The sequence below is a fragment of the Lutra lutra genome, chromosome 16 (assembly GCF_902655055.1).
Source record: "Lutra lutra chromosome 16, mLutLut1.2, whole genome shotgun sequence".
In the NCBI taxonomy this organism is placed as follows: domain Eukaryota; kingdom Metazoa; phylum Chordata; class Mammalia; order Carnivora; family Mustelidae; genus Lutra; species Lutra lutra.
In genome coordinates, this window is record NC_062293.1 from 45,973,189 (window position 1) to 45,996,344 (window position 23,156).

A 23,156-nucleotide genomic window follows, 5' to 3' on the forward strand; every position below is an offset into this window, starting at 1 on the left:
AGTGAGACGCTTGGACCTTCTTCCCTCCCCAGTCCCAGAGACAGGCAAGAGGTCAGGCATGTTCATAACTAAAAATTTATTAAGGAAACAAAACCAGTGCTGCAAATGGGACAGAGAGGAGATGGGTCTCCCACCCACCCAGTCATTGGCCTTCATCCAGGGGAAGGATCTCAAAAGAGAGGCTGGGACCCTCTACCCCAAAGAGCCAGTCTTCTGAGGCCCTTGGGGGACTCACAACCCCAAAACACTGGTGGCTCTCCTGCACAGTACCCCCTCCTCCTGGTATAATCTTGGGCCTCAGGGAGGGTACAGCTGTGCGCCCATCCTCTGGGAAGGCTGTACAGTCCAGACAGGGAGCTCTGGGGGATTCCCACTCTGGTCCCACCAAAACTGACTCCTGGCTCCTTCTCAAAGTCCTGTCTTTCTCCTAGTTCCTTTCATCCCTGTCCTGGGGTTGGGAGAACCCATTCCCAGTAGGAAGCCCCTCAAGTGAGGCTTTGGACACAGGTGCCAGCTAGAGAGGCAACAAAACCCTTAAAGGCCATAAGGCCCCTGTGTCAAGTTCTTCTAGGGCAAAGCTAGAAAGGGTGTACGCGCTGGGCTAGGCAAATGCTCCTCTCAGGCACTGGCCCACCCTACCCTCAAGGCTGGGCTGGAGGAGCCTGGAAGTTTCTCAGAGCACAGGGGCCTGAGAAAGGAGGTCAGGGCAGGAAAGCTTTGTTAGGTTCCTGGCACAGAGAAGGCAGAGGTACTGGAAGAGGAGGAAGATTCAGACTGGGAACCCCAATGGCAAGGACCTGAGGTGAAGAATTTGAGGGGATCAGGGAGGTAAGAGGGATCAACTAGAAAGGCAAGGAGGCCAAGGGGATGATTCAGGAGGGAGAGAGGGAGGAGAGAGGAGTGGGGAACTGAGAAGAATCTGAGGAAATTTCATGAAATGGGAACTAGAGCAAAAGGAAGGCCAATGAGTAAGAGGAGCAGGCAAAGGCCTCCCAGGAAGCATAAGCCCAAGACCAGATGTCCCTTCCCTCTAGACCCATGACTATCCAAGGGGGAATAAGGGACAAAGCATTAATGGACCCAGAATGAGAAGGACAGGAAGAAGAGCGGCAGGATGGATGTGTGTTTGGGGTAGGGGGTAGAAAAGGTGGGGCCTAGGGCTGCTTTATGGGACATGGTGTCCAGAATCCAACTTTGGGTCCATCTGGGAATCCAGGTCTCAGAGAGACACACCCTGGGCACTCTCTTCATGGCATGACCAAGGCCTCTTGGGACACATTTGGTACAGGGGTTCTGAAGATTAAGGGGACCTATCGTTTCACCTGCACCTGATGGAAACACAACCCCCTGCCCTGTCTCCAGCTGAGAAAGCGGCTGAGTCCCTGGCCTGAGAAGGCCTTCTGCAAGCCCTTGAACTAGACAGGGGGAGGGAGAAAGGCCGAGACCGTGGGCGGCCTCTCCGGCTCACCCACCTGCTCTCACTGATGTCACTGCAGCCAGCTACCTCCCTGCTAAATCTTGGCAGCCCAGGAGGGTCCCAGCAGCTTCCGCCTGACCCTCAGGAGGGGCTCTGTGAGGAGCAGCTCCCCCACAGCACGGCCACGGCGTGGGTTGGAAGAGGATGGTTTATTGTCTGGGTGGATTGGTGGCTCAGGCACGTGGGCATCTTCGGTGCTACGCTGGGCACCTGGCGGCCTCTCAGGAATGGTTTCATGGCGGGGGGCCCCGGTGCGGCCCCCTCAGCCCACCTGGGCCCACGCGAGGAAAGCCGGGATGTCCCGCACAGGCACATTCCTTGTTAGTGCCTTCACGCGCAGGTTGCGGTCATCTGTCAACAACACCACCTCCCGCAGCAGCCGGATTGGCTCCTCTGTAGGCATGAGAGAACAGAAGGACTTCACTGAGGGCACAGGCGGCCTCTCCTCTCTCCCAGGGGGGCGTAGCCTGGGAGGGGTCAGGGTCAGCCCTTCTACAAGTCTTTCTCTCATGCAACCAGCCAGCGTATCCCTCCCCTACCTGGCTGAGATGGGATAATGCTGGGCCAGGGCTGGCTGTCTGCTTCAGACCCCTGCCTCCAGCCTGGGACCACGCTGCCTCGTGTCCAGAGGTCTGCCCAAGCCACTGGCCACCCCAGGCCCCTCTCCCGGGAACCGAGAGGAGTAGAGGAAGCCCCTTTCCTTCTGCTCCTTTGGACAATATGGCTGGGCCTGGGCTCATAATTACTCTTCTCTTCTTGCACATCCTCTCCCTCCAAGGCTGGGAGGTCAATGCTTTAGATATTAAGAGGCAGAAAGCTCAAGGTGGAGCCCAAAGTGAATCCAGGCTCCCAGATGTGAGAGAGGGGTTAGTTCAAGGGAGCTCTGAGGAGAGGAGGGCAAGGGTCCCTAGCAGAACTGTGCCAAGATGGCCCTGAAGGAGAGCCAGCTGATCTCCCCTATTTACATGAAAGTAATCAATGTAGATGGTGAGAACCTCTAATAATACAGAAGAGGACAAAGGAAAAGAAAACTCAAAGCCATCCCCCTAGTGCTCTCCCTTCGTGTGTCTCTGTCTTGTTCCCCAGGGGCTAGATCTATGCAGACTTCTGGATTTTTTTTAAGCACATGTGCAAGCATATATACTTGTTACATAAGCTTTTTCCCAACAACATTATGATCATACTAGCCTATCTACTTTATTCAGATGTTATGTATTTTTTTTTTAAAGATTTTATTTATTTGACAGAGAGAAATCACAAGTAGGCAGAAAGGCAGGCAGAGAGAGAGAGAGAGGGGAGGAAGCAGACTCTCTGCGGAGCAGAGAGCCCAACATGGGGCTCGATCCCAGGACCCTGGGATCATGACCTGAGCCGAAGGCAGAGGCTTTAACCCACTGAGCCACCCAGGCGCCCCCAGATGTTATGTATTTTAAAGCTCTTTCTATATCAGCACAAGCAGCCTTTGTTCTTTTTAGATGACCTCTTAGCAAGATGTCTGCCATGACCTCTCTTCTCCTAATTCCCTAACCTTTTAATGTACTCGGGAGGATTTAAGCCAGGGCCAAGCACCCACACAAATGACATCCCCACCCCTGGTCAGGCCGCTCAGTGGCAGGCCCCCTCCTCAGCCCCAGGCTGGGTATTTCCTGACGGAGGTCCGGCAGGCAGTGAGGCACAGGAAATGTCCTGCGGGGCTTACTGACTGCAGGGGGCTGGCGGGGCTGGGCAATTGCAAATGTCCAGGTCTGGACCTGAGCAGTTTCAGGCTTGCCAGCTCCAGGCAGGGAGGCTGAGAACTGGCTGTCAGCCTGGGAGGAGTTTGGGGGAAGAAGCGGGGAGAGGCTCATGAGGCTGACGCTGGTGGGAGATGAGAATGGGTGGGAGGTGAGGGCTGCAATGGGCAGACCGGGTAAGGAAGGCCACAGGAACAGAGAGGATGCTCTCAGACGGCTCGGCTCCACGGCTGGGCCAGACCCCTCAGGCATGGGTGGTGCCGTGCTGTGCTTTTTGGGGTTCCCAGCTGGCTGCTCCAGGCAGCCCCACCACTCCTGTCCTGGGGCTCAGACCAAGAGAGTCCTAGGCCTTAGGATAGTCGACTAAGGCCCAGCATTGCTGGCAGGGGTCTGCAGGGGTTTCTGTGGATACTTTCAGACATTTTTAACAATAAACATCCTCTGTTTTGACACTGTTAACTTCACTTTGTTAGAAACCAGAGACTGTCATCTTGTCAGGCCCCATCCGCCATAATCCACATGATTTTAAAATTCAACATCGTTTACATATAAACATTTAGTGACGGTTTCTCTGTGAATCTGACAAGTTAATCTGCTAAGAATTCACACTGACAAATGGGGTTTGATTACACTAGCCGTTGCTGATGTAATTGTGATAGGGGCGGTCCCCAGGATGGCAATGGGTTCCTGCGGGCTGTTTGGGGTGAAGTGGGGGGTGGAGAGACTAGTAAAGCTGAAGCCAAAATGTGTCTCTGCTGAGAAAGAAACAGCTCTGAGGCTGGGTGGGGCCATAGCAGGATCTGAACCGTACTTCCCAACAAGGCCTTCTGCAATGCCGCCCACCTCTCCCTTAGGAGGTGCCCCTCTAGGAAGCTGCCTGGGAGTAGAGCCCAAGCTCCGCCGTTTGGCTCAGCTAGGACTCCTTCCTACCCGACTTCACCACTCTAGGTCTGGCCCTGAGGCACAGAATATGCAGGACCCCTCTGAAGAACAGCACCTGTCGGCTCTTTCTCAGCCCCTGGGGCAGAGACTCAGGCAGGAGTGAGGGGGTGCGGTGACACTCGTGGCAGGAGCAGGAGGAGAGAAGACAATCTCCCGACCAGCCTGGAAGCCAGGGCTAGGAAACTGAGCAGGGAAGAGAGCTGGGCAACCACCACCAAAAGAAAATAACAGGACAGAGTCACCTATACAAAGATAGAAACCAAGTGGTAAGAATGCCCAAGCCTGTAGCTGACACGGAATGGGGACGTCCTAGGAAGAAATATCAGACTCCTGGGAGCCGGGAGCAGAAAATCCGAGCCCTGCTGACTCTTGAGGGGCTGTGCGGGAAGGCATTCTGGATTGAGGAGGAGGTGCTGAAGCACCTGGAGGAGTCCCAGGATGGGCCTCCAGCTCAAAGATGGGACTGCTGGCTGCCAAAAAGGCCTTGAAAATTGGGCTGAGGGCTCAGTTCTCAAGCTGTCAAATGCCCTCAAAGTGCCACAGCACATGACACAGAGACAGGAAGCAAAGGCCCACTACTCACTGGGGAAGTACGTCCACTACTGGCCCGATAGAGGGTAAACATTCAGGGATGAACTGAGAGGGTAAGCATGGCCAAGAAAAGGGAGGTAAGCCCTAGGGACCAGTGGGGACTGTCCTCTCAGAGCTCCAAAGGGCTGGGTTCAGGAGACCGTGGCCAGAATAAGCTACACTGAATCATAAAGACATTCTTGCTGTCAGAAGTCTCAGGACCCAAGAAAGGAAATGGATGCATGCCGAGTGGGAAAGCTCACTGCCTAAAGTCCGGCTTCCAGGGCTAGATCCACCCCTAGCTCGCCCAGGGTCCAGTTGGGAGTGGGGGAGCTGTGACAGCGAGGTGGGATTTCCAGAAGGCTGGCCTGAGGCTTGCATCAAACTCCCCAGGCCAGAGCTGGTGAGGGGACCCTTCCCTAGGATGGTAGGGCAGGGGGAGGGGGAAGGATGGATGATCCTGAGGCAGAGGCAAAGCTGTACCTTTGTTGGTGGGCATGAAGTCCTTAGCCTTGTCTTTGCAGTAGTGGAGGCAACAGGAGAGGATCAGGTCATCATTGTTACCCTGGAGGAATTAAGTGTGAGAAGTGCCACTGGGCAGGAGGGGGCGCCATTTGGAGAAAGCACAGATACACTTTTGCCTCTGGGGTCCCGGGAAGAATCACATCCCAGAGTCCCTCCCACCCATGTTCTGGTCCTGCTTGGTGGGGTCCAAGAGTGATCAAAGGGACAGAGAACTGGCCCTCTTGGGCCTGGATGGTGGCTGCCCCCCTCAGCTGCCTGAGGTCCCTGAGCACCCGGAGACCCTGTTCTGAGGCTCGCTATGGGCTCTCCCTTTCTGCCCCAGGTCTTACCAGCTGGCCAGTGATATCTTCACTGCGGAAGGCGATGGATTCGAGTTCATTGCCACGGCTGGTCAGGGCCCGTAGGCAGGAGTCCCGACTCTCAAATCGCCGCTCGAGGAACTCGATGGACTTTCGGGCCTTCTCCTGCACCACACGGGCATAGCCCCCAGCCCGGTGGTCTGTCTCCTGCCCCTTGGCGAGGCCATCCAGTTCATTGATCACTGACGAGACACAGTCCCACAAGGTATCATCAGCCTCAGCGATTAGCACTTACGTCTGCCTTCACCCTTGGCTCACTTTCCCTGCCAGCCCCTTCCCAGACCACAGACTTCACCTTGCTCCATGGGAGTCTTCCAATGACACTAGGGGAACTTGGGGGGCAGGAGTGTTCCAGACTTTCCACAGAGCTCTATTTTTCTGTCTCTTCCCCTGGGTCCCACCCTCCTCCAAGGAACCTACAGGACCTTCTAGAGCTGCTGTATCCAGAGGAAGAAACCTGGCCCCTCTGCTATCATATTTCTCAGTTACAGGATTAAGTTGAAAGGGTCTCTCAGGAGAGGCAAGGGTAACAGCTAAAGGACCAGAGGCACTCCCCTTCATCAGTCTGGATCCCCAGCCACAGCTGTTCACAGGGGCAAAGTTCTATGCCTCATCCCCTGGCAGAGAGCAGGGAGGTCACCGAGTGGGAAGCAACAGTCACAGCCTTACTTGCAAGGACTCTGGTATCCTTCAAACCATGCCCTTGGCACATCTACTCCTCTGATACTGCACGTGTTTGTGTGTACGTGTGTGTGTGTGTCTGCCTGCCTGCCTGCCTATGTGTCTGGGACACAGCTTCATTTTCTGGTGAAGATTCTTTCCAAAATTCCAGCCAAAAGCCTGAGGTCAAGTGGGAAATATGCACTCCTTGGGGGCTCCGGGAGAGTTTGGGGTCTGAGGCCTCTCCTCAGTGCAATGATTCATGGCCCAGGGAGTCGGCATGAGCATGCTGTTCCATGGTGAGACTGGCACTCACTGTCTGGGTATTCAGAGACACTTTCTGGAAAGGGCCCATGTGGGAATACACACACACACGCACACACACACACAGCCCATGCTTTCCACAACCTGAGGCTGCTGCATGTCCACACAGTGTATGGTTGAGGCTGGGAAGTAGTGGTAGATGGTGTATGGTAGATGGTGTACGGTACAGCAAACAGAACATCAAACATGAAAAACTGGTATTCCATCCCAAAATCTCCTTTCCTGCTTCCAAACTAAACAGGCTTCAAAGGGGAAGCTTGTTTGTGCTTCTGCACCAGGCGGGGCTTCTCGATGCTAGGGTCAGGCCTAAGGAGCAGGAGCAGGTTAGAGAGCACAAGAAATAAGCAGGGAAGGCGGTTGGCTTAACCCTTTGTGCTCCGGACCCAGAGTGGGAATGAACTGAGGGAGCCTCACTGAACAGGAGTCACCTGTACAGCCCCTGAGGGTCGAGGGCCCTGCCCCCCTCCCCCCCGAAGAAAGTACAAAGAGGCAAGAAGATGGACAGGTGTACCTCTGTGGCAGAGCTGTTATTTCCCAGCACCCGCAGGGGGCATCTATTTATCTGACGTGTGCCCTTTCCTGGGGGTTTGCGCATCTATTTGCTCCCTCCGCACCACATCTGGCTTTCCCTACTGAACCACAAGCTCCTCGAGGCCAAGGGCTTCCAGCTCTGCCTTTCCCTGGACCCCCACAGGAATAAGGAGACTTGGCACACAGGAGGGGCAGAGTCAGTGCTGGGGATCGAGAACCTTTGCTAGTAGCCTGGCATGGTGTCTGAGGCTCTTTCCAAGTCTTTGGGAGCTCCTCAGACGTCAGCAACGTCGCTCAGTTATACCATTTCCTGACCATGAGGAAAAGTGACCACTCACTCTCTTTCCCCTAAAAATCTCCTGGGGTAGGAAAGCATGGAGACATATTATCCTGCTAGCTACCCCACCCCAGGATGCAGTGAGGGAAGAGGGGAAGCTGGAACAAATTGATGGTCTTGCTGCTCTGCTTCTGAAGAACAGAAAGTCTTCCCTTAGGTCTAAAGGCCCGGGTTTAAGAGGTTCTGGCCAGGCCACATGGGGAGGGGGAAGGAAGACAGGGAGGGTGGAGGCGGGATGAGGGCTGCTTCAGTGCCAACATTCTCAGGTGGTGCTAACGTGTTTCCCACAACCCCCCAGGGTTCTATAGCCTCTGCAGGGGCGGATGTTTCCTGCCCTTTGTTTCCACCCTCATCTGGCACTAAGACACTTGGGACTAGGAGGGGAGGCCCAATGGAACATCTTGGCATGGATGTCAGAGGTGGCTTGGCAGGCAGACTGCCAGTCTGGCAGCTTTTCCAGAGGACAAGGATCCCAAACTTGCTCCAAGTGGCTGCTGAGAAGGGGACACTGAAAAGCCAATCACCTCCTAGACCCTCTCCCTCCACAGGATAGCTATCAGCCATATTCACTGTATCAATTATATTGGGAGCCCAGGGCCCAAAGCCCATCCTCAGGCTGACCCACCACAGAGCTCCAAGAATTAACACAGTGCCTAGACAGTCCCTTGGAGACAGCCCAGCTGGGCTCTTCTGGCCTGAGGGTGGAAGCAAGCTAGCTGGGTCCTGAGATGCTGACCCTGCACCAGCATCAGTGACCAGACAGTGGTAAGGGCCCAAGTGGCAGGAATCCACAGGCATGAGCCAAGGGCTTGCTCTGGAGGGTTTCCGTCAGCCTGGCCTTAGGGTGACACTGGCCAGAAGAATGCTACCTCGAACCAACAGAATGATCATGAAAAGCTACAAGACAATCAGACCAAAGGCATCTAACCACTTCAAAATCCTCCCAGCCTCCCTGCCAGACCACCCAGCAGTACTGCCGTTATCTGCCAGGGCTGAGTGTTTACCAATAACGGGAACCAGCTTTGCTGTTTTACAGCAAGCTTTATAAGGATAAAAACAAGGGCTGGGCTCAGGCAGCCTCTGGTTGCCGGGACACAGGAGTCCATTTGCTCAAGCAGTTTAAGCCATGGATCAGCCATAATAATTCGAACTGCTTTGATTATTAAACAATTTTCCTTGCCCCACGCACACCCTACTTCCCTGCAAATCCTGTCACACACACAGAGTGGGGCTCTCGGGCTGCCCGGCCCCCAGAGCCGTGGGGCATGTGTGCAGCACACGTGCGGGGGTGCTCTGGCCTGACTCACCGATGAGGGGCACCACCAGGATGTATTTCCTGCTCTCCAGCAGCTGTGCCAGACTGGCCAGGTGGTCAATGAAGCCGTTGGTGTCTGGTACAAGGAACAAGGGTCTGATCTCGAGCTCCATCTGCCTCATCTGACTCTGGTCCTCCAGGACAGCCTACAGGGACACAAAACGGTGAGTGAGCCAGAGTGCGTAGGCAAGGGGCTGGATGAGCCAGGGCCCTGACTTCACAGTGTGTCAGCATCCTGCCCCCGAAACTCTTCCCCCTCCACAGGGACAGCCAGCCCGTCAGGCCTGAGGGACCGACCCAAGGGCTGGGCGAAGTACTGCAGTAAAAATCCATAGGGACTAAATGGACCAAGGGATGGGATGTGACTAAAACCCTGCTGAGGACAGGAGGACCCTGACGGTATTAAAAATAACAGGTTTCTGAAAGTAAGACCCTGGGCTAAAAGTCAAGAAGGGACAGTAGGGTTCCTTGGACATGAAAGTGGTTTTGCACACTTTATCTAGACAGCAGAGAAGGCGGATACGGCTCAGGGCCAACACTTTATACAAGTATCACTTGTTATTTCAGCTTATTTCACTGTGTAGTTAGGGAAGAAATAAAAAGGTCACAAAGGCTACACGAGAACAGTGATGCCGACAGCGAATTATTACTACCCACAGCAGCAGGAGTCCGGACGGCGTGATGGATTCGGACCCAGCTCACATGCTTGCAAACAGCAACACCCAGGCTGGTGAGGACACCCCACCCCACCCCCCCAACCCCGCCCCGGCAGAGCGTTTCCTAAACATGGGTCTTTGGTGTTCTACTCCTGCCCCTTGGCCGCAGTTCTGTACAATCTATACATCATTTACTTGACCTTTTTCATTAAGTGGACTTTAAGCCAAATGACTTTCTTTTTGGCTTAGCCACTTCTTAAGCAATGATAACCATGGTATCAAGTTTACTAGTGGAAGCCATTCTTCCATAATAAAAAGCCGATGTGTCTTCTGGGCACCCCTGGAAAACCATGTCACATAGTGCCAGGGAGTGGTCTGCACCCCACGCCTTGAAAAGCACGTGGCCGCAGCCCCGTCTGCCTGATGGATGTTCCCCTCCTTCAGGGCAGCTCCATGTTCACCTGTGAAAGCCCCACTTTCTCAAGTCTCACAGAGCCCTGAGTGCCAGGGGCCCTCTGAGATAGGCTCTGGGTAGGTATGTCCCTACAGACCATGGTCACTGTTGCGCTGCTTCCTCTTACAGGGACCACGGCCAAGAAGCGGAATGATTTGCTGGTATCTGCCCCATGTGCTCCCTGTGTACAGAGCAGGAGGAGGGCACCGGCATGAAACCGGCAGCAACCAGTCCTTTCATCCCCCACCCCCACCTCCACCATGATCTTCCACCACACATGAATTTGCAAGGACAGAGACACAGGCTTAGGGCAGGGGAGGAGAAGTGCGTGCCAACTCAGACAGGTCCCACAGTGGCGGGCCTGGCCACTAACAGTCAGTGAGGGAGGCGCTCAGGTTTCACTGGCAACGACAGTAAAACTGAAAGGGCATGCCTCTGAATGCTGGGGGTGGCTTCTCTGTGACCTACTGGGGACCTCTTCCTATGACTAAGTCGTTGCTGCCACTGCCACCACAGCTGGTGGAAGACACAGGCCACAGGCCACTGGCAGGCATGAGAAATGCGGCTGAGAGGCCCATTCTGCTGAAATCTTCCTCCTGCTCTCACCTCATCAGGGGAAAGTACCCCTGCTGCTGGCCACCTTCCCAGGGGACTCAGGTCACATGCGGCTGCCAACTACAGGGTGACATGCATTTCGCTAAACTCAGCTTGGGGCATTTTAAAAAACATTTATTTTTTCTTAAGATGGAACTGACACATAACATCTTTCAGCAGCCCGGACATTCCGTAAGGACAGGGATGCCTAGCCTTTCTCCTCATGGGAGCAGCAGCATTCCTCCTGCTCATTCCCCCAGGTCTTACTGTCCTCTATCCAGCTTTTCCACTCCCAGGAACATTTTTCTTGGTATCAAAGGCACCCAGAATAGACAGGAGGTACACAGGCTGCAAGAGGGCAGGGGCTCACAGTCCTAAGGGAGCACCAGGTCTCTGCCACCGTCCCACTGCGACTCTTCACATCTTCATTTTCCTGCCTCCAGAAATGATAGCCCAGCTCTGGTTTGACTCGAAAGAGGAACTGGCTACACAAATGAGAATGAGCTCCTTGGACCCTGTACCATCCCACCTTGGGAAAGCTGGCCTTTAAGCCAGGTGGCCAAGGGACCCTGGGGGCTGACAGCCTGCCTGTGTGTTCTAAGGGCAGGGTGGGTGGAAGGAGCGCTTAGGAGCAAGCTACAGGGAAGCTCTAACCCTCTGAGTTCTCTGAGCTCTGGCTCAGGGCCAGAAAGGTGAACAAAGGCCACAGCCTCTTAGGGAGGTGGCAGCCTCGTTGGTTCCCCAGGGGTGGGGTGGGGTCAAGCTGTACGAGGGTGGTTGGAGCTGTGCTGCCATCATCCGGTCCCAGGGACGCCCGCAGACAACTTCCCTTAACCTAACTCTTGCCTAGTGAGTCACCACACAACTGCTTCCTGTTCCCCACATGCCCTCCTGAATCTCAGGAGGTGACATGAAGCTGCTCCCCCTTTTCCTGGGGGTACCTGTGGGCCTGGGGGGGTGTCATACTTGGGTCATGGGACTGGCCCAGTCCCTTTCAAAAGAATGGCAGACCAAGGAGGGATCTGGAGTCCACCAGCCCTCTTCTGAGGGTGTCTGTTTCCGGCCCTCTCTGAGTGGCGCTGTGCGTGTGTGTGTGTGTGTGTGTGTGTGTGTGCGTGCGCGCGCGGATTTAGCATTTGCCCTCCCAACTTTTCCAGATTTTACCCGTCAGATTCCTGGCAGCTGTGCACGGCGCCTGTGCCGGCCGTCACGTCCCATTCCGATCTCTGGGTCGCACGGTGAGAGAAGGACACAGGATGCGCAGGGAGTGAAAAAGTGATGTCGGTGGGGAGAGTGCCAAGTCCCCACTCACAGCCATGGGACGCTTGGGGAGACAGGGGAAGCAAGCTGCTGCAGAGTTCAGAGGCCGGTAGTGAGATTTATTTTTGTTTGTATGAGTAAAAAGCTGCAGAAGCTCTGGTGGGGGTGAGGGGGGCTCCAATGGAATGCTGTGATTCAGACAGACTGGCCCTGGCCTGGAGTCAAGTGTGCTGACCCGGAAGGAGAGTTCCACAGGAACCCTCCTTGTTGCAGCTAAGACTGGGCCACATTGGTCTTTGGAGAATGAACTGAGAGCTCAAGGAAAGCATGCGGGTTTTGAATCAGATCAGTGGAAATAAGGACCAAGTTGTCATCAAGCGTGGAAGGAAAGAAGAACTCAGTTCTGTTTCGGGAAGGTGCTAAGTAACCAACTTTCTCTGAAGTACGAAAGCATCCTTGAGCAAGCCGGTGGGAAACTGGGAAAGAAATAATCCACAGTAACATCTAATGAGGAAGCTGACAGGCTCTTTCACAGGTTAGTTCCTTCTAGACAGTGGGGATGATTTGGGGATGCTGACCCACTAAAAATTGAGACACTGAGAATTAGAAATAAAAGGTGACACAGTTAGCTCACATAGGAGCTGTGGAACTTGAAGAAAGCACGCCATGAATCAGAGCCACATCAAGAGAAGGATGTGTTGGGTCTTCCTCCTGCTTAGGGCTCCACAGGGAGTGAGTGGGGTACTTCCTCCTCTCTCCTGGGTGATGGAGTCATTTATCCCTGGGCCTCTCTGGCCACAGCCATGTCTTCAGCAGAAATGAGAAATGCTGTCCCACAGCAAGCTTCCGTGTTCACTCTGTATGGGAAAGTGTGTAGGAAAATGCCTGACCAACGTATCAGTAACTTCATAGGTGTTGCTTTCCTTTCCTCCTGTCCAGCTCTCTGGGTCACCTTCCATAGATCTGGTGGGGGGAGACTTCTGGGGAAACCACTTGGGAGCAGAGTGGGAGATGTGGAGGGGTGACAGAGAGGACTACTGATTTCTATGATAAGACTCATGATACCTATTTTCTTTAATGACTTTGAAGGTTTTTTAAATGAAAAATGGAAATGAAATAAGAAAAGTAGGAAGAGTTGGTGAGATAACAACCAAAAGTGCAGACAGGCAGTTCTTTCTTGAGCCACAGAAACCAAAGGGAGCAGATGCTGCATTTGCTATAGAAAGCAGGCAGTGCCGTCTGCCGCCTTTGGGAACGGCGTGGTAGACCTCCGCATTTAGTAGGGTGGGCGCTCGTGGGAAAGTTTCTGCTTAGGATCCCTCCCCTGGATGTTCAGTCAGTACCACAGAACTTTAAGTACACTTGCTTTCTCTTTAAAAGTTACAATGAAGATGACTTGCTTGCTACTTCTTACCATTTTATGAGGACTGATTGTATTTTCAAACTAGACTGGAAGAGGAGTGGCCTTGTTATCTTGTAGTTTCTTTGATAATACCTAGCATAGGGTTTGATATATTATAGGAGCTCAATGAGCTCAATCACAGAATCTCAGAGTTGGAGGGCATTTTAAAGTTCATCTGATTGAGGGGCGCCTGGGTGGCTCAGTGGGTTAAGCCACTGCCTTCGGCTCAGGTCATGATCCCAGGTCCTGGGTTCGAGCCCCACATCGGGCTTTCTGCTCAGCAGGGAGCCTGCTTCCTCCTCTCTCTCTGCCTGCCTCTCTGCTTACTTGTGATTTCTCTCTGTCAAATAAATAAATAAAATCTTTAAAAAAAAAATATCTTGGGGCACCTGGGTGGTTCAGTTGGTTAAGTGGCTGCCTTCAGCTCAGGTCATGATCTCAGGGTTCTGGGATTGAGACCCAGGTCGAGCTCCCTGCTCAGGGCAAGTCTGCTTCTCCCTCTCCCCCTCTGCCTCTCTTTAAAGTTCATCTGATTGGAATGCCTGGGTGGCTCACTTCGTTAAGTGTCTGCCTTTAGCTCTGGTCATGATCCCAGGGTCCTAGGTTCAAGTCCCACATCAGGCTCCTTGCTCAGCAGGGAGTCTGCTTCTCCCCCTGCTTGTGTTCTATGACAAATAAATAAATGAAATCTTAAAAAAAAAAAAAAAGATAACCTGACTGAATTCTCTCTGCTCACTCTTGTTGTGAGACTGCCCAAGATGACTGCCCTCTCCTGATAGAGAGAGAATGGCAGGACTAGCATGACACCTCTGAGCTCGCCCTAAGCAGTGCCAGCCTAAGGGTATTCCAGCCAACCGCCTGACCATTCCTGAGGAGGATGGGAGCTTATGGGTGCTGCTGGGGCAAACTGGAGGCCCAGCACCACAGTCTGTGGAGAAGCTGGAATGGGCTCTGGAACTGCTCAAGCAGGGCGGGCAGCTGCCCAGCTCTGCAGGCTGATGTGCCTTCCTGGCCCGGCGTGAACGTGCCCCTGGCTGGGTAGTGCACCGGCTCCCACCCTGCCTCCGACAGCTAGGAGCCAGGGCTGAGTGTCTGCCTTCCGCTAGCTTCCATACAGGTGTGGGGGGCTCTGTGTGTGCCCCATTGTTCCACAGCACCACCCTCCCCCAGCTGGGTGGCAGTGTGAATGGGCTGCAGCTATATTTAGAGTGAAACTCCTGGGGCCACCACAAAGGAGTGACTGCATCTTCAGGAGGGTGGGTGGGCGGGAAGGGGACAGGGGAGCCAAGCTATTTTCAGAACACATGTCATTGCTGGCTACAGAGCAAGACTGTGGCCATAATGCCGAGGGAAACAATAGCTGTGGCCAGAGGAAGAGCCTGTTATGTTTCAGGTGGGATGTTTGCAACTGCTCAGGAAACCCGACCCCGCCCGACAGCAGCACAAATCACAGCAAAGCCTCGTGGAGGCAGAGAGGAGGCGGGGGATTCACAGGGCCAGGACGAGGTGCCAAGAAGCCACGCCTCATGCCTAGAAGCAGATTTTCAGTGACTTCTTTGCCCCAGGGACCTGAGTAGGACTGAGATACCTCTGACCAATTTCCCCAACAAACCACGTACCCTGCGCTCTAGTCTCTGGACAGCCCCCAAGAATGGCAACAGGGAATGAAAAGGACTCGGGGAGAAAGCACTGAGGTGGGCAGAACCGACCTAATATGAAGGGGTGTCTCAGGCAACAGGCAAAGCCTGGGCTGGGCCAGAGAATGCGGCTTCAAAGCCCCAGGTGGGCGGACTTGGCCCCCCTAGTATTCAGGGACTTGCCTGGGTGCCGTGGCTCCAGCTGCACAGGCTCTAAGAGCTGCCCACACCCCTATTCTGACCTCCATTCGGCCCCACTCACCAGCCTCTGTGCAACGCCGGAAGCAGGGAGGGACAGGCTGCAGAAGGAGGCCAGGTCTCGCCTCCCCCACCCCACAGATGAGCTTGGGCCCAGGGGTCTAGGTGGGAGAAGGGAAGTGGGGATGTGGCCACAGCCCCAGATCTCAGTTGGACTTTATAGTCATCATGGGGGCCAGGAGGGTTTTTTCCAACTCCATCTTCATATCCCCTTCCCCAAACATGTGTGGTTCCTGTTTTGCTGCATCTGTAAAAGGCGCCGGGAGCTGGGGACTTGCCTTACACCTCTTGGTTAACACCCCTGGAGACTGATGGAGTTCAGAGCAGTGTAATTTACAGCCCATCTCTACAATCTTAATTCACCCGATGCTCCTCTCTTCCTTATTGTATTAGTGTGACCCAGGTACCTGCCAACAATAATGGCCTCTCCAGCTAGAAGCCTCTCCCCCACTCCCAAGACAATTTATACCTTTTCCTTGGGATTTTCCCCCCTTAAATTAAACAAAAAGAGGAAAAAGAAGAAGAGGTTAACATGGGTTTGGAGTGCTGCAGCCCCGTGGTTCTGGGCAGGGAGCCAATGGCCCGAGGGCACACACATGTGCGCGCTCTCCCAGAAGGGCCTTCACCGGCCCTGTTTTACAGCCACCTCGGCACAGACTCCGGGGTTCACGCATATGGCCAGACAGATGTGTCTGGCTTACGTTCAAGGCTGGAAAATGAAGAATTATGGAAGTGAAGGGCCCCGGGCATTAAAGGGGGGGGGGAGGAAGGGGGGAATTTTTCCTCTGCTGAGAAATCCTCCTGTGGCTGTGAGGCTGGAGGAAGAAGGCTGACAGGAGGCAGGGCCGTCAGCAGTGGTACATGTGGGGCCCGTTCTTAAAGGGGCCATAGCAACCTCAAGCCCCAGCTGGCCCACAGCAGGCCTTCGGTGCGCAGGCTGGAGCAGCCGGCTCTGGAGGCGACAGGGACAACAAGCTTCCCAAGCGGGGGCGGCTCCAGGCACCGGGCATCAAGTCTCATACAAGACCTCCCCTCCCATTTGTAAGGTATTGCTTGATGCTGGAGAGGCCAGGCAGAGCACGGCACTCTCGACGAGGCCATGCCCCCATGGCACACACTCCTGCGGCATCCCGTACTCCCCTATGGCAACCATGCACGCTCACACCTCAAACTGCTGGCTTCTCCATTCACTGTACACTCTGTACTTTCTGGTGTGAGAGCTCTTTGGTTCCACACTCCTGTGTCCCCTGATCACCAGCCTCACAGATGCTCATCACCACTTAGGAAACTGAGCTGAAGACACAGTACTTGTTTCTAAGGAGTTCACAGTACCAGCAGTGGGGGTGGGGTATGGGCGGGGAACAAGTCCAGAAATAACTGTAATACGAGACGTGATATAAGTATCGCAAATGAGGTATAAATCACTGCCACAGGAACACTGAGCAAAGAGAGATGAATTCCTCCTGAGGGGTATCAGGAAAGGCTTCACTGGGGAGATGAAGTTTCATCTGAGGATTGAAGGAAGAATAGAGTTTCAACAGTTAACAGGAAATGTGGGGCAGAAAAAGGGAATCTCGGTCTGAGGGAACAGTATGAACTGAGAGCCGAGAGTGGGAAAGGGTTGAGCATGTCAGGGGACAGTGAGAGGAGAGGACAGTTAGTGTTGTTGTCCAGGTAGAGAGCCTTAGTGTCTAGACAGGTGCTTCACACATACTTTCTGAGGTAGGTGCTGTTACCACTTTCATTTTATAGATGAGGAAATAGTTCTAGAGGAGTTAAATAATTTGCCCAAAGTCACACAGCTAGTAAGGCCCATGGGGATAGAAGAAGAGACTGGAAAAAGGCTGGGAACAGATGAAAAAAACCTCCAATGCCATAGGAAGGAATTAGATTTTATTAGCAAAGCAAAGGCCCTGACAGTTTCTAAGCAGAGGAGTGGCTCTTCTGGGAAGAGCATGATGAAAGCACGTGAGGTGCACTGGAGGCGCTGAGGTGGACAGGGTTAGCAGGGTAGCACGTGACTCCAGGAGCTGCCATTCAGACTACCAAGTGAACAGCACCCCCCGGAGTTGTGCAATGCGTGGGCCTTGACCGCTACAATCCAAGTCTGTACGTGGACCACAACAGCAGTTGTGGCAATGGGAACAGACAAGTGAGAAGGGAATATGTGAATAGATAGGGTTTGATAAGAAATCAAACATACAGGGTTAAAAGCCAGTAAGGATTTTAAGAGGATTCCCTAGTTGCTACTGTCTATTAAGTCACTGAACAAATATTTGCTGAGCGCCAACTCTGCTCTGCATGCTGAGACTAAGACGTAACAGAGAGGCAGGAGGGGACCAAGAAGAGAATGGTGGTGAAGAAGCCTAGGAGGGTGGTGTGGCCAACAGAGAGGGAGAGGATGAGGACTCACTTGTGCATAACTGCCGGTGGAGGGCCCAATGCTATAGGGAAGCTAACTACGATGGGGATCGAGACCTCAAAAAGGTACTTGGGGACTTCTGACAGAACAGTTTCCATAACTGCTGGGTTGAGGGTCAAGACAAAGAGGTGCTGAGTATAGATAGAACCTTTGGGAGACTGATGATGAGGAAGAAAAGAACCACAGGACAGGAAGAAAGACAGCATGAGGATGAAGTTGCTTTGTAGGCCACAACAGAGAGCTCCATACAGACCCCAGAGGAGGCAGCCCCGCCATGACGATGACCCGGCAGTGGTAGCACACACTTGATTCCAATTGGCAAGGGGACATGAATGCCTCGAGAACAGTGGATTCTGACTGGTATTCATTCCCCTTCCCAGGACAGAGTTCTGATTGTGTTCAGACACATATCAGACCATAGTGACCATTTAAGGAGTACACACCGTGTGTGCTATTCGCTGTGTTAAAGCTCCTGCAGGCCGCAGAGCAAGTCTAGGAGGTAGGCGCTATTACCACTTTCATTTTACAGATGGGGAAACAGGCTCTGAGAAGTTAAACAATGTGCCCAAAGTCCCAAAGCCAGTAAGTGGTGGAGCCTTAGATCGGGTCTGTCCGACCACAATGCACTACGTCTTGTGCCAAAGGCAGGGGCGGCTGAAAAGAGGATTGAAAATAAGACATTCCTCAAGAGTCCTAATGTTTCCCCATGCTCACAGCCTTTGAAGTCTTTAAAGGGAGGAGCATGACTGGCTCTTCCCTGTCTGCCCTGAGCCCTAGATAAGAGGAACTGAGCTTCTAGTGCAAAAGGACAGACCTGGGAGACCCATAAAGAAAAACTTGCTGGAAGAGCAGGTGTGGGTCACACAGAGAGCTGATGATAGGAAAACCCTGTATGGAGATGAAGCAGTTTCTCTCTGGGCGGGTCCAGAGTCTCCTGTCCAGAGGGGCTCAGCCACTACACTGGGAATCCAGATAAGCAGACTGTGGCTCTGACATTCTCTTCCCTGATAAGAGGTGTCCTCTACAGAGCATCCATGACCTCTCCACAGGAGCATCTGGATAAGGTTCAGGGGAACTCTGAAGCTCCTGAAATTGTGTGGCAGGCTGTGTATGTGTGGGTGTATATTCACAGATCATCACCGGGGAAGAAGCTTTCATCAGATTCTCTGAGAACAACCTGCTTCTGCCTTGGAAGCAGAAGCTTCTCCCTTCTCCTATGAGAAGGGAGACTCTGGGCACTACAAGCGCTACCAGAATTTGGTGATGGAGAAAGAAAATGGGTAGAACCAGTAAAGGATACTGCAAGAGTCTCTTCCTGAGAGGGTCCTGTTTATCCCTACTCGTGACTCACACCCCTCTCATGTCCTATACTGCCACCACCCTGATGGGAACCACCCTCCCCAGGCAGGCCCCACCTGGATCTTTTCTTGGCGTCGCTGCTGCTCGGCTATCTTCCTGGCCAGAGCCAGCTTCTTGGCCCGAAGTTCCCGGATGTCATCTTCACCCCCGCTGCCTTCGGCCTCTGAATCTTCCTCAAAGTCTTCAATCACCACGTCCTCCTCCTTTGAGTGGTGGAGCACACCAGGGGAGAGAGGAGACTGTGAGCCCATGGCACTTACCAGACCCACCCTCCTGTCCTTCCAGCACTCCCAATTCCATGCTTTTTTGGATGTTCTTTGCAAAGGGCCCCAAGGTGTACGCTTCTCTCAATTCAGGCAGAAAGAGAACAGAAAGAAGCTGCCGCCTCCCCTCCCTTGACCAACTGCTCTGTTTTGCACTCCAGGCTCTTTCCTCTTGGAGAGTCACAGGTCCACACCAGAAGTCACTCACACACACAAGTACTTCGATGCTTATACACACACTCACCAAGTAAGCTTTGCACCAAATTTCATTTTGAAATCACCAAAGGGGAAAACAACAGAGAAAGTTAAACCACTCGATTTAGATCTAATTCCTGCTAATGATCTTATAGGAATCAATTCTGGCCAAGAGCTGGGAGTTAGGCGTAGAAGTTCCCCTGCCCCCCAGATGGCTTCAGAGAGCAGATGCTGTAGCTCAGCAGACCTTGCCCTGATTTCTTTTTAAGACCACAGCCTGCGGTGTGGGGGCTGCTAAGCCCCATTACAGGAATTCACATGACATGACCTTGCTCAGCTGCCCTCTCGGGGCCTGGGCAGGCTCAGAGACGGCTGGCTAGCTTCAGGAGCCTCCTGCCAGGCTGGTGGAGCCTTCCCCAGGGATGGCCCTCCCTGCTTGTAGTCTCACTCTCAGAAGCCCCCACACCCCGGGTGGTCCCAGGCTCCATTCCTCACTCTCTCACTTCTGACCTTGGTCAGCAGAGAACATGCAGCTGCCCAAAACCATGTCCTCTGAGGGACAGGACTAGCCTGGGTAATGGAGTGATTAGTAGAAGATTCCTATGCTTCTACCTGGATGACAATGATGACACCGATTATCACAATAACGGCTACCATTTATTGAAGGCTCACTACTGGCCAGATAACTGGGCTAAGTGTGTTTTTCACGTATCAACTCATTTAATACTCATGGTGGTCTTTAAAACAGACACTACTATCATCACTACTTTATAAATGAAAACACTGAGGTTTAGAGAGTTAAAACAATTTGCTCAGGGATAAAAGTTAGTAAGTGACAGAGCAGGGATTCAAATCCCAGTGAGTCTGACTCCAAAGCACGTGCTCTTAACAAGAAGAATGGGCAAGAAGCACAGGGCTGGGATCTGGAATCTAGACAGCAAGGCCAGACCAGTCCCGAGTGGCTCAGCTTTGCCAGGCTTCCAGTAGGCCCAGCTGGGATGTGTCTGGTACACTGTGCTCTCTCCTCTAACTGTCCATCTCGAGATGATATTCTGATGGATTCTTTTGGCTGAAAGTGGTTGGTAAAGTGTGTAGGTGGGTAGGTGATGCTTTGTCTTGGGAGCAGACTCTAGGGGGAGAGGAAGACAGGTGTTTTGGCAGCAACCCTAGGAATAAGGGCTCTCTTCTGCTCATAAAGAATGATGTCTGAAGAAACAGAATCACCACCCCCTCCTTCCTCCCCTGCCTAGCTTCAGTGACTCAGTCTTGCAGTTTCGGGAGAGACTGGGGTCTCAGGATGAGGCTAGAAGTCTCAGGGGTCTGGGACACTGTCTATAGTGACTGTCTATGTTACAACCCATAGGCTATAGGGTCACAGGATTCATTGCCAGGAGGCCCAGCACATGAGAACGAGGAAGACTCCCTTTACACGTTACTTCCTTGTTCGTGGGGTTAACCTGAGCCGGAGTGAGTGGGGTGCTGACCAGCCTGTGGGGAACACTGCCTCTGCCTGCTCTGATCAGGGATACACAGGGTTATCACGGGGCTTGGGGTGAGCTTGACTGAGGTCAAAAGGGGGTCAGTGAGGCTTGTCTGAGGTTCACTCAGCTCTCACAGCAAACGAGGAAGTGCAGGGTTATGAAATTACACAGACCAGGGTAAGTAGGGTTTCCCAGGGGCCACTAACATAAAGGAACCCAGGAGGCTCGTGGGAAAAGGAAGAAGTGGGCAGCACGGTGTGGGTCACAACCTCTGTCTGGTCAATAAGCCTCAGGAGAAAGAGAGTGGCACAGCCAAACTTTGGGCCCAAAGTGCTGGTCTGCTCCTCATGAGTGGTACAGACCCTCCTTAGCTTTTATATTGTGCCCTTATCTGTAGGCTTTACTAGCCTAATGGAATTCGATAGTATAGACTCCGCTGGCCAGAGGACATGTGTCCCAGCAATTCTGGAGAGCTGGCCTTGCTTCCTTTCTACTGTCTGCCTCAGCCTGGAAGTGTGGGTGAATGAGCTGGCCACGGTGCCGCCCTACCCATGCTTCCCTGCACAGTGCCCAAGGCTTGGGTGGCACTACTCTGTCCTGCCCGGAGCCTGGACACCCCGATGGCTTTAGCAAGCCTGCTGCCTCCTTCCGTAATGACAGCTCATTCTTTCCCATTATTCCCTGCCCAGGTTTCATTTGGAGTCTGGAATCATGGGCTCAGCTTCATCCCTGGAACCACCTCTGTCCTGGAAGCTGAGCCCTGTGTCATCAGGGGTGGGGTGGGGCTCTCAAGCTATTCTAATGAAGCCAGTCCAAGACTCTGCTGCTCTGAAGACTTCGAACCAAAGGTGGCCACTCTATCACTGCTTCAGATCACAGACGACAGCTTCCAGCTGACATCTGGCTTCCCCGGCCTGTTGCTGATTTCATCCTTGCACCCCACCCTGCTCCACCAGGCGCTTGAGACTGCTGTGGGCCAAATGACTGTGTTGGCCTACGGCTGACCTGGCCTCTGGCTAGAATCACTTCCGTCCCTTCTTGAAGTCCCACATTCCTTCCCACCTAAGTCTCCTCTGCCTTTAACATTGTGGGGTAACAAAGGAGAGCCAACTGACAGGCAAAAGTGAGGCTTGTGCGTGCATACACGCCCAGACGGAGTCACTCAGACGTACAGCAGGGCAGCCGGCAGTGCTGTCCCACGCAAGCATGGGCCAACACTGTCATACACTCACATTTGCTCAGAACCCATGGCCAGCAGGGAAGCTGGCAGCAGACTCCAACTTCAGCTGACACACACAAACCCCACACATACAGACCCACGACGACAATCCCCCTCAGAAAGACACACACACACGCACGGGAGGGTAACTGTCGGTGGGGTCTGGTGCGGGTGGGTACACAGGCTCGTGCGCACGCGCACACACATACACATGGTCTGGAGTGAAGCAAGGGCTACAGGAACAACCAAGGGCAAACAAACAAGAGGAGAATTCCTTAATCACATCAGGATGTGCAGGAGGGAGGGAGGGAGGGAGTGAGGAGGGAGGGAGGGAGAGTAGACTGGGGGAGGGGGTGATTTTCCACACGGGGCTAGCAATGTCAGCTCTTCCTGTACGTGTGCTGGAGGCTGGAGTTCAGGCCTGTGCTGCGCTGAGCTCCACACATCTATAAACTTGATCCTCAGCCTGAACCCTAACACCCCCCCCCCCACTCCCTTTCCTAAGCCTCCCGAGCTGCACATTATTAAACTCTTTCTTTCCCTCCCTTCTCCTCCAATGCAACATTAAAAAGAAGCATCTGGAACTCGTAGCAGAGGGAGATGGAGACACTGGGGTGGGACTGGCAGGAAGGGGCACCAGCAGAGTGCACTCTTGAGAAGCTGGCTGGTCACGTCCACATCCATACTGCTCCGAGTGGTTATAAATAACCGGGTAGGAGTGGCAGCCATGGGCAGAGCAGGGTTGGGGGTGGGGAGGGGAGCCTTCCCCTCTGCCACAGCGGGCTCTCCCCGCACAGTACCTCATCTTCCAGTTGTTTTCCCTCTTGGCTTCCCATTTCCTTTCCCATGGTGTCTGGGACGGGTGCCACTGACACATATTTTCCACCCTTGAATGCCAGCAGAGGCTCTTCTTGTCCACAAAGGGCTTCCAGAAAATACTTCAGCACTGTGACCCTTTTGCAGTCAGCTGCAATAACCTATAGGGCAAGAGGGAGAGAAGAGAAACAGCATTTTCTGAAAGGGAAGACGAAGATGACAGGCATTATTCGCTAGCAGAGGGGCACACAGGGAGTGTGTCAAAGTTATTGGACAAGGCTGTTGAGTGGACAAGTGGGACTTTGAGTGTGTAGGAGCTTGTGAAGGAGGAGTGGGGGCGGGGGTTTGAGGGCTAAGATCCTTTAGA

The 23,156-nt window shown here is 53.4% G+C and overlaps 1 protein-coding gene across 5 annotated transcripts in view; it reads right to left on the reverse strand.

Annotated features, from left to right (window-relative positions):
• Positions 1 to 57: 57 nt before the first annotated feature.
• SMG6 (SMG6 nonsense mediated mRNA decay factor) overlaps positions 58 to 23,156 on the reverse strand; it is a 243,790-nt gene continuing 220,691 nt past the window's right edge. For all 5 annotated transcript variants that reach the window (XM_047708496.1, XM_047708495.1, XM_047708497.1 and 2 more), the window contains 6 exons: positions 22,774 to 22,950; positions 18,872 to 19,018; positions 8,766 to 8,919; positions 5,577 to 5,788; positions 5,206 to 5,287; positions 58 to 1,870 (listed from right to left, as the gene is read on the reverse strand). In XM_047708496.1, coding sequence (XP_047564452.1) covers positions 1,740 to 1,870; positions 5,206 to 5,287; positions 5,577 to 5,788; positions 8,766 to 8,919; positions 18,872 to 19,018; positions 22,774 to 22,950 — 903 coding nt within the window. In that variant the 3' untranslated portion in view covers positions 58 to 1,739. The remainder of the gene's footprint in view (positions 1,871 to 5,205; positions 5,288 to 5,576; positions 5,789 to 8,765; positions 8,920 to 18,871; positions 19,019 to 22,773; positions 22,951 to 23,156) is intronic.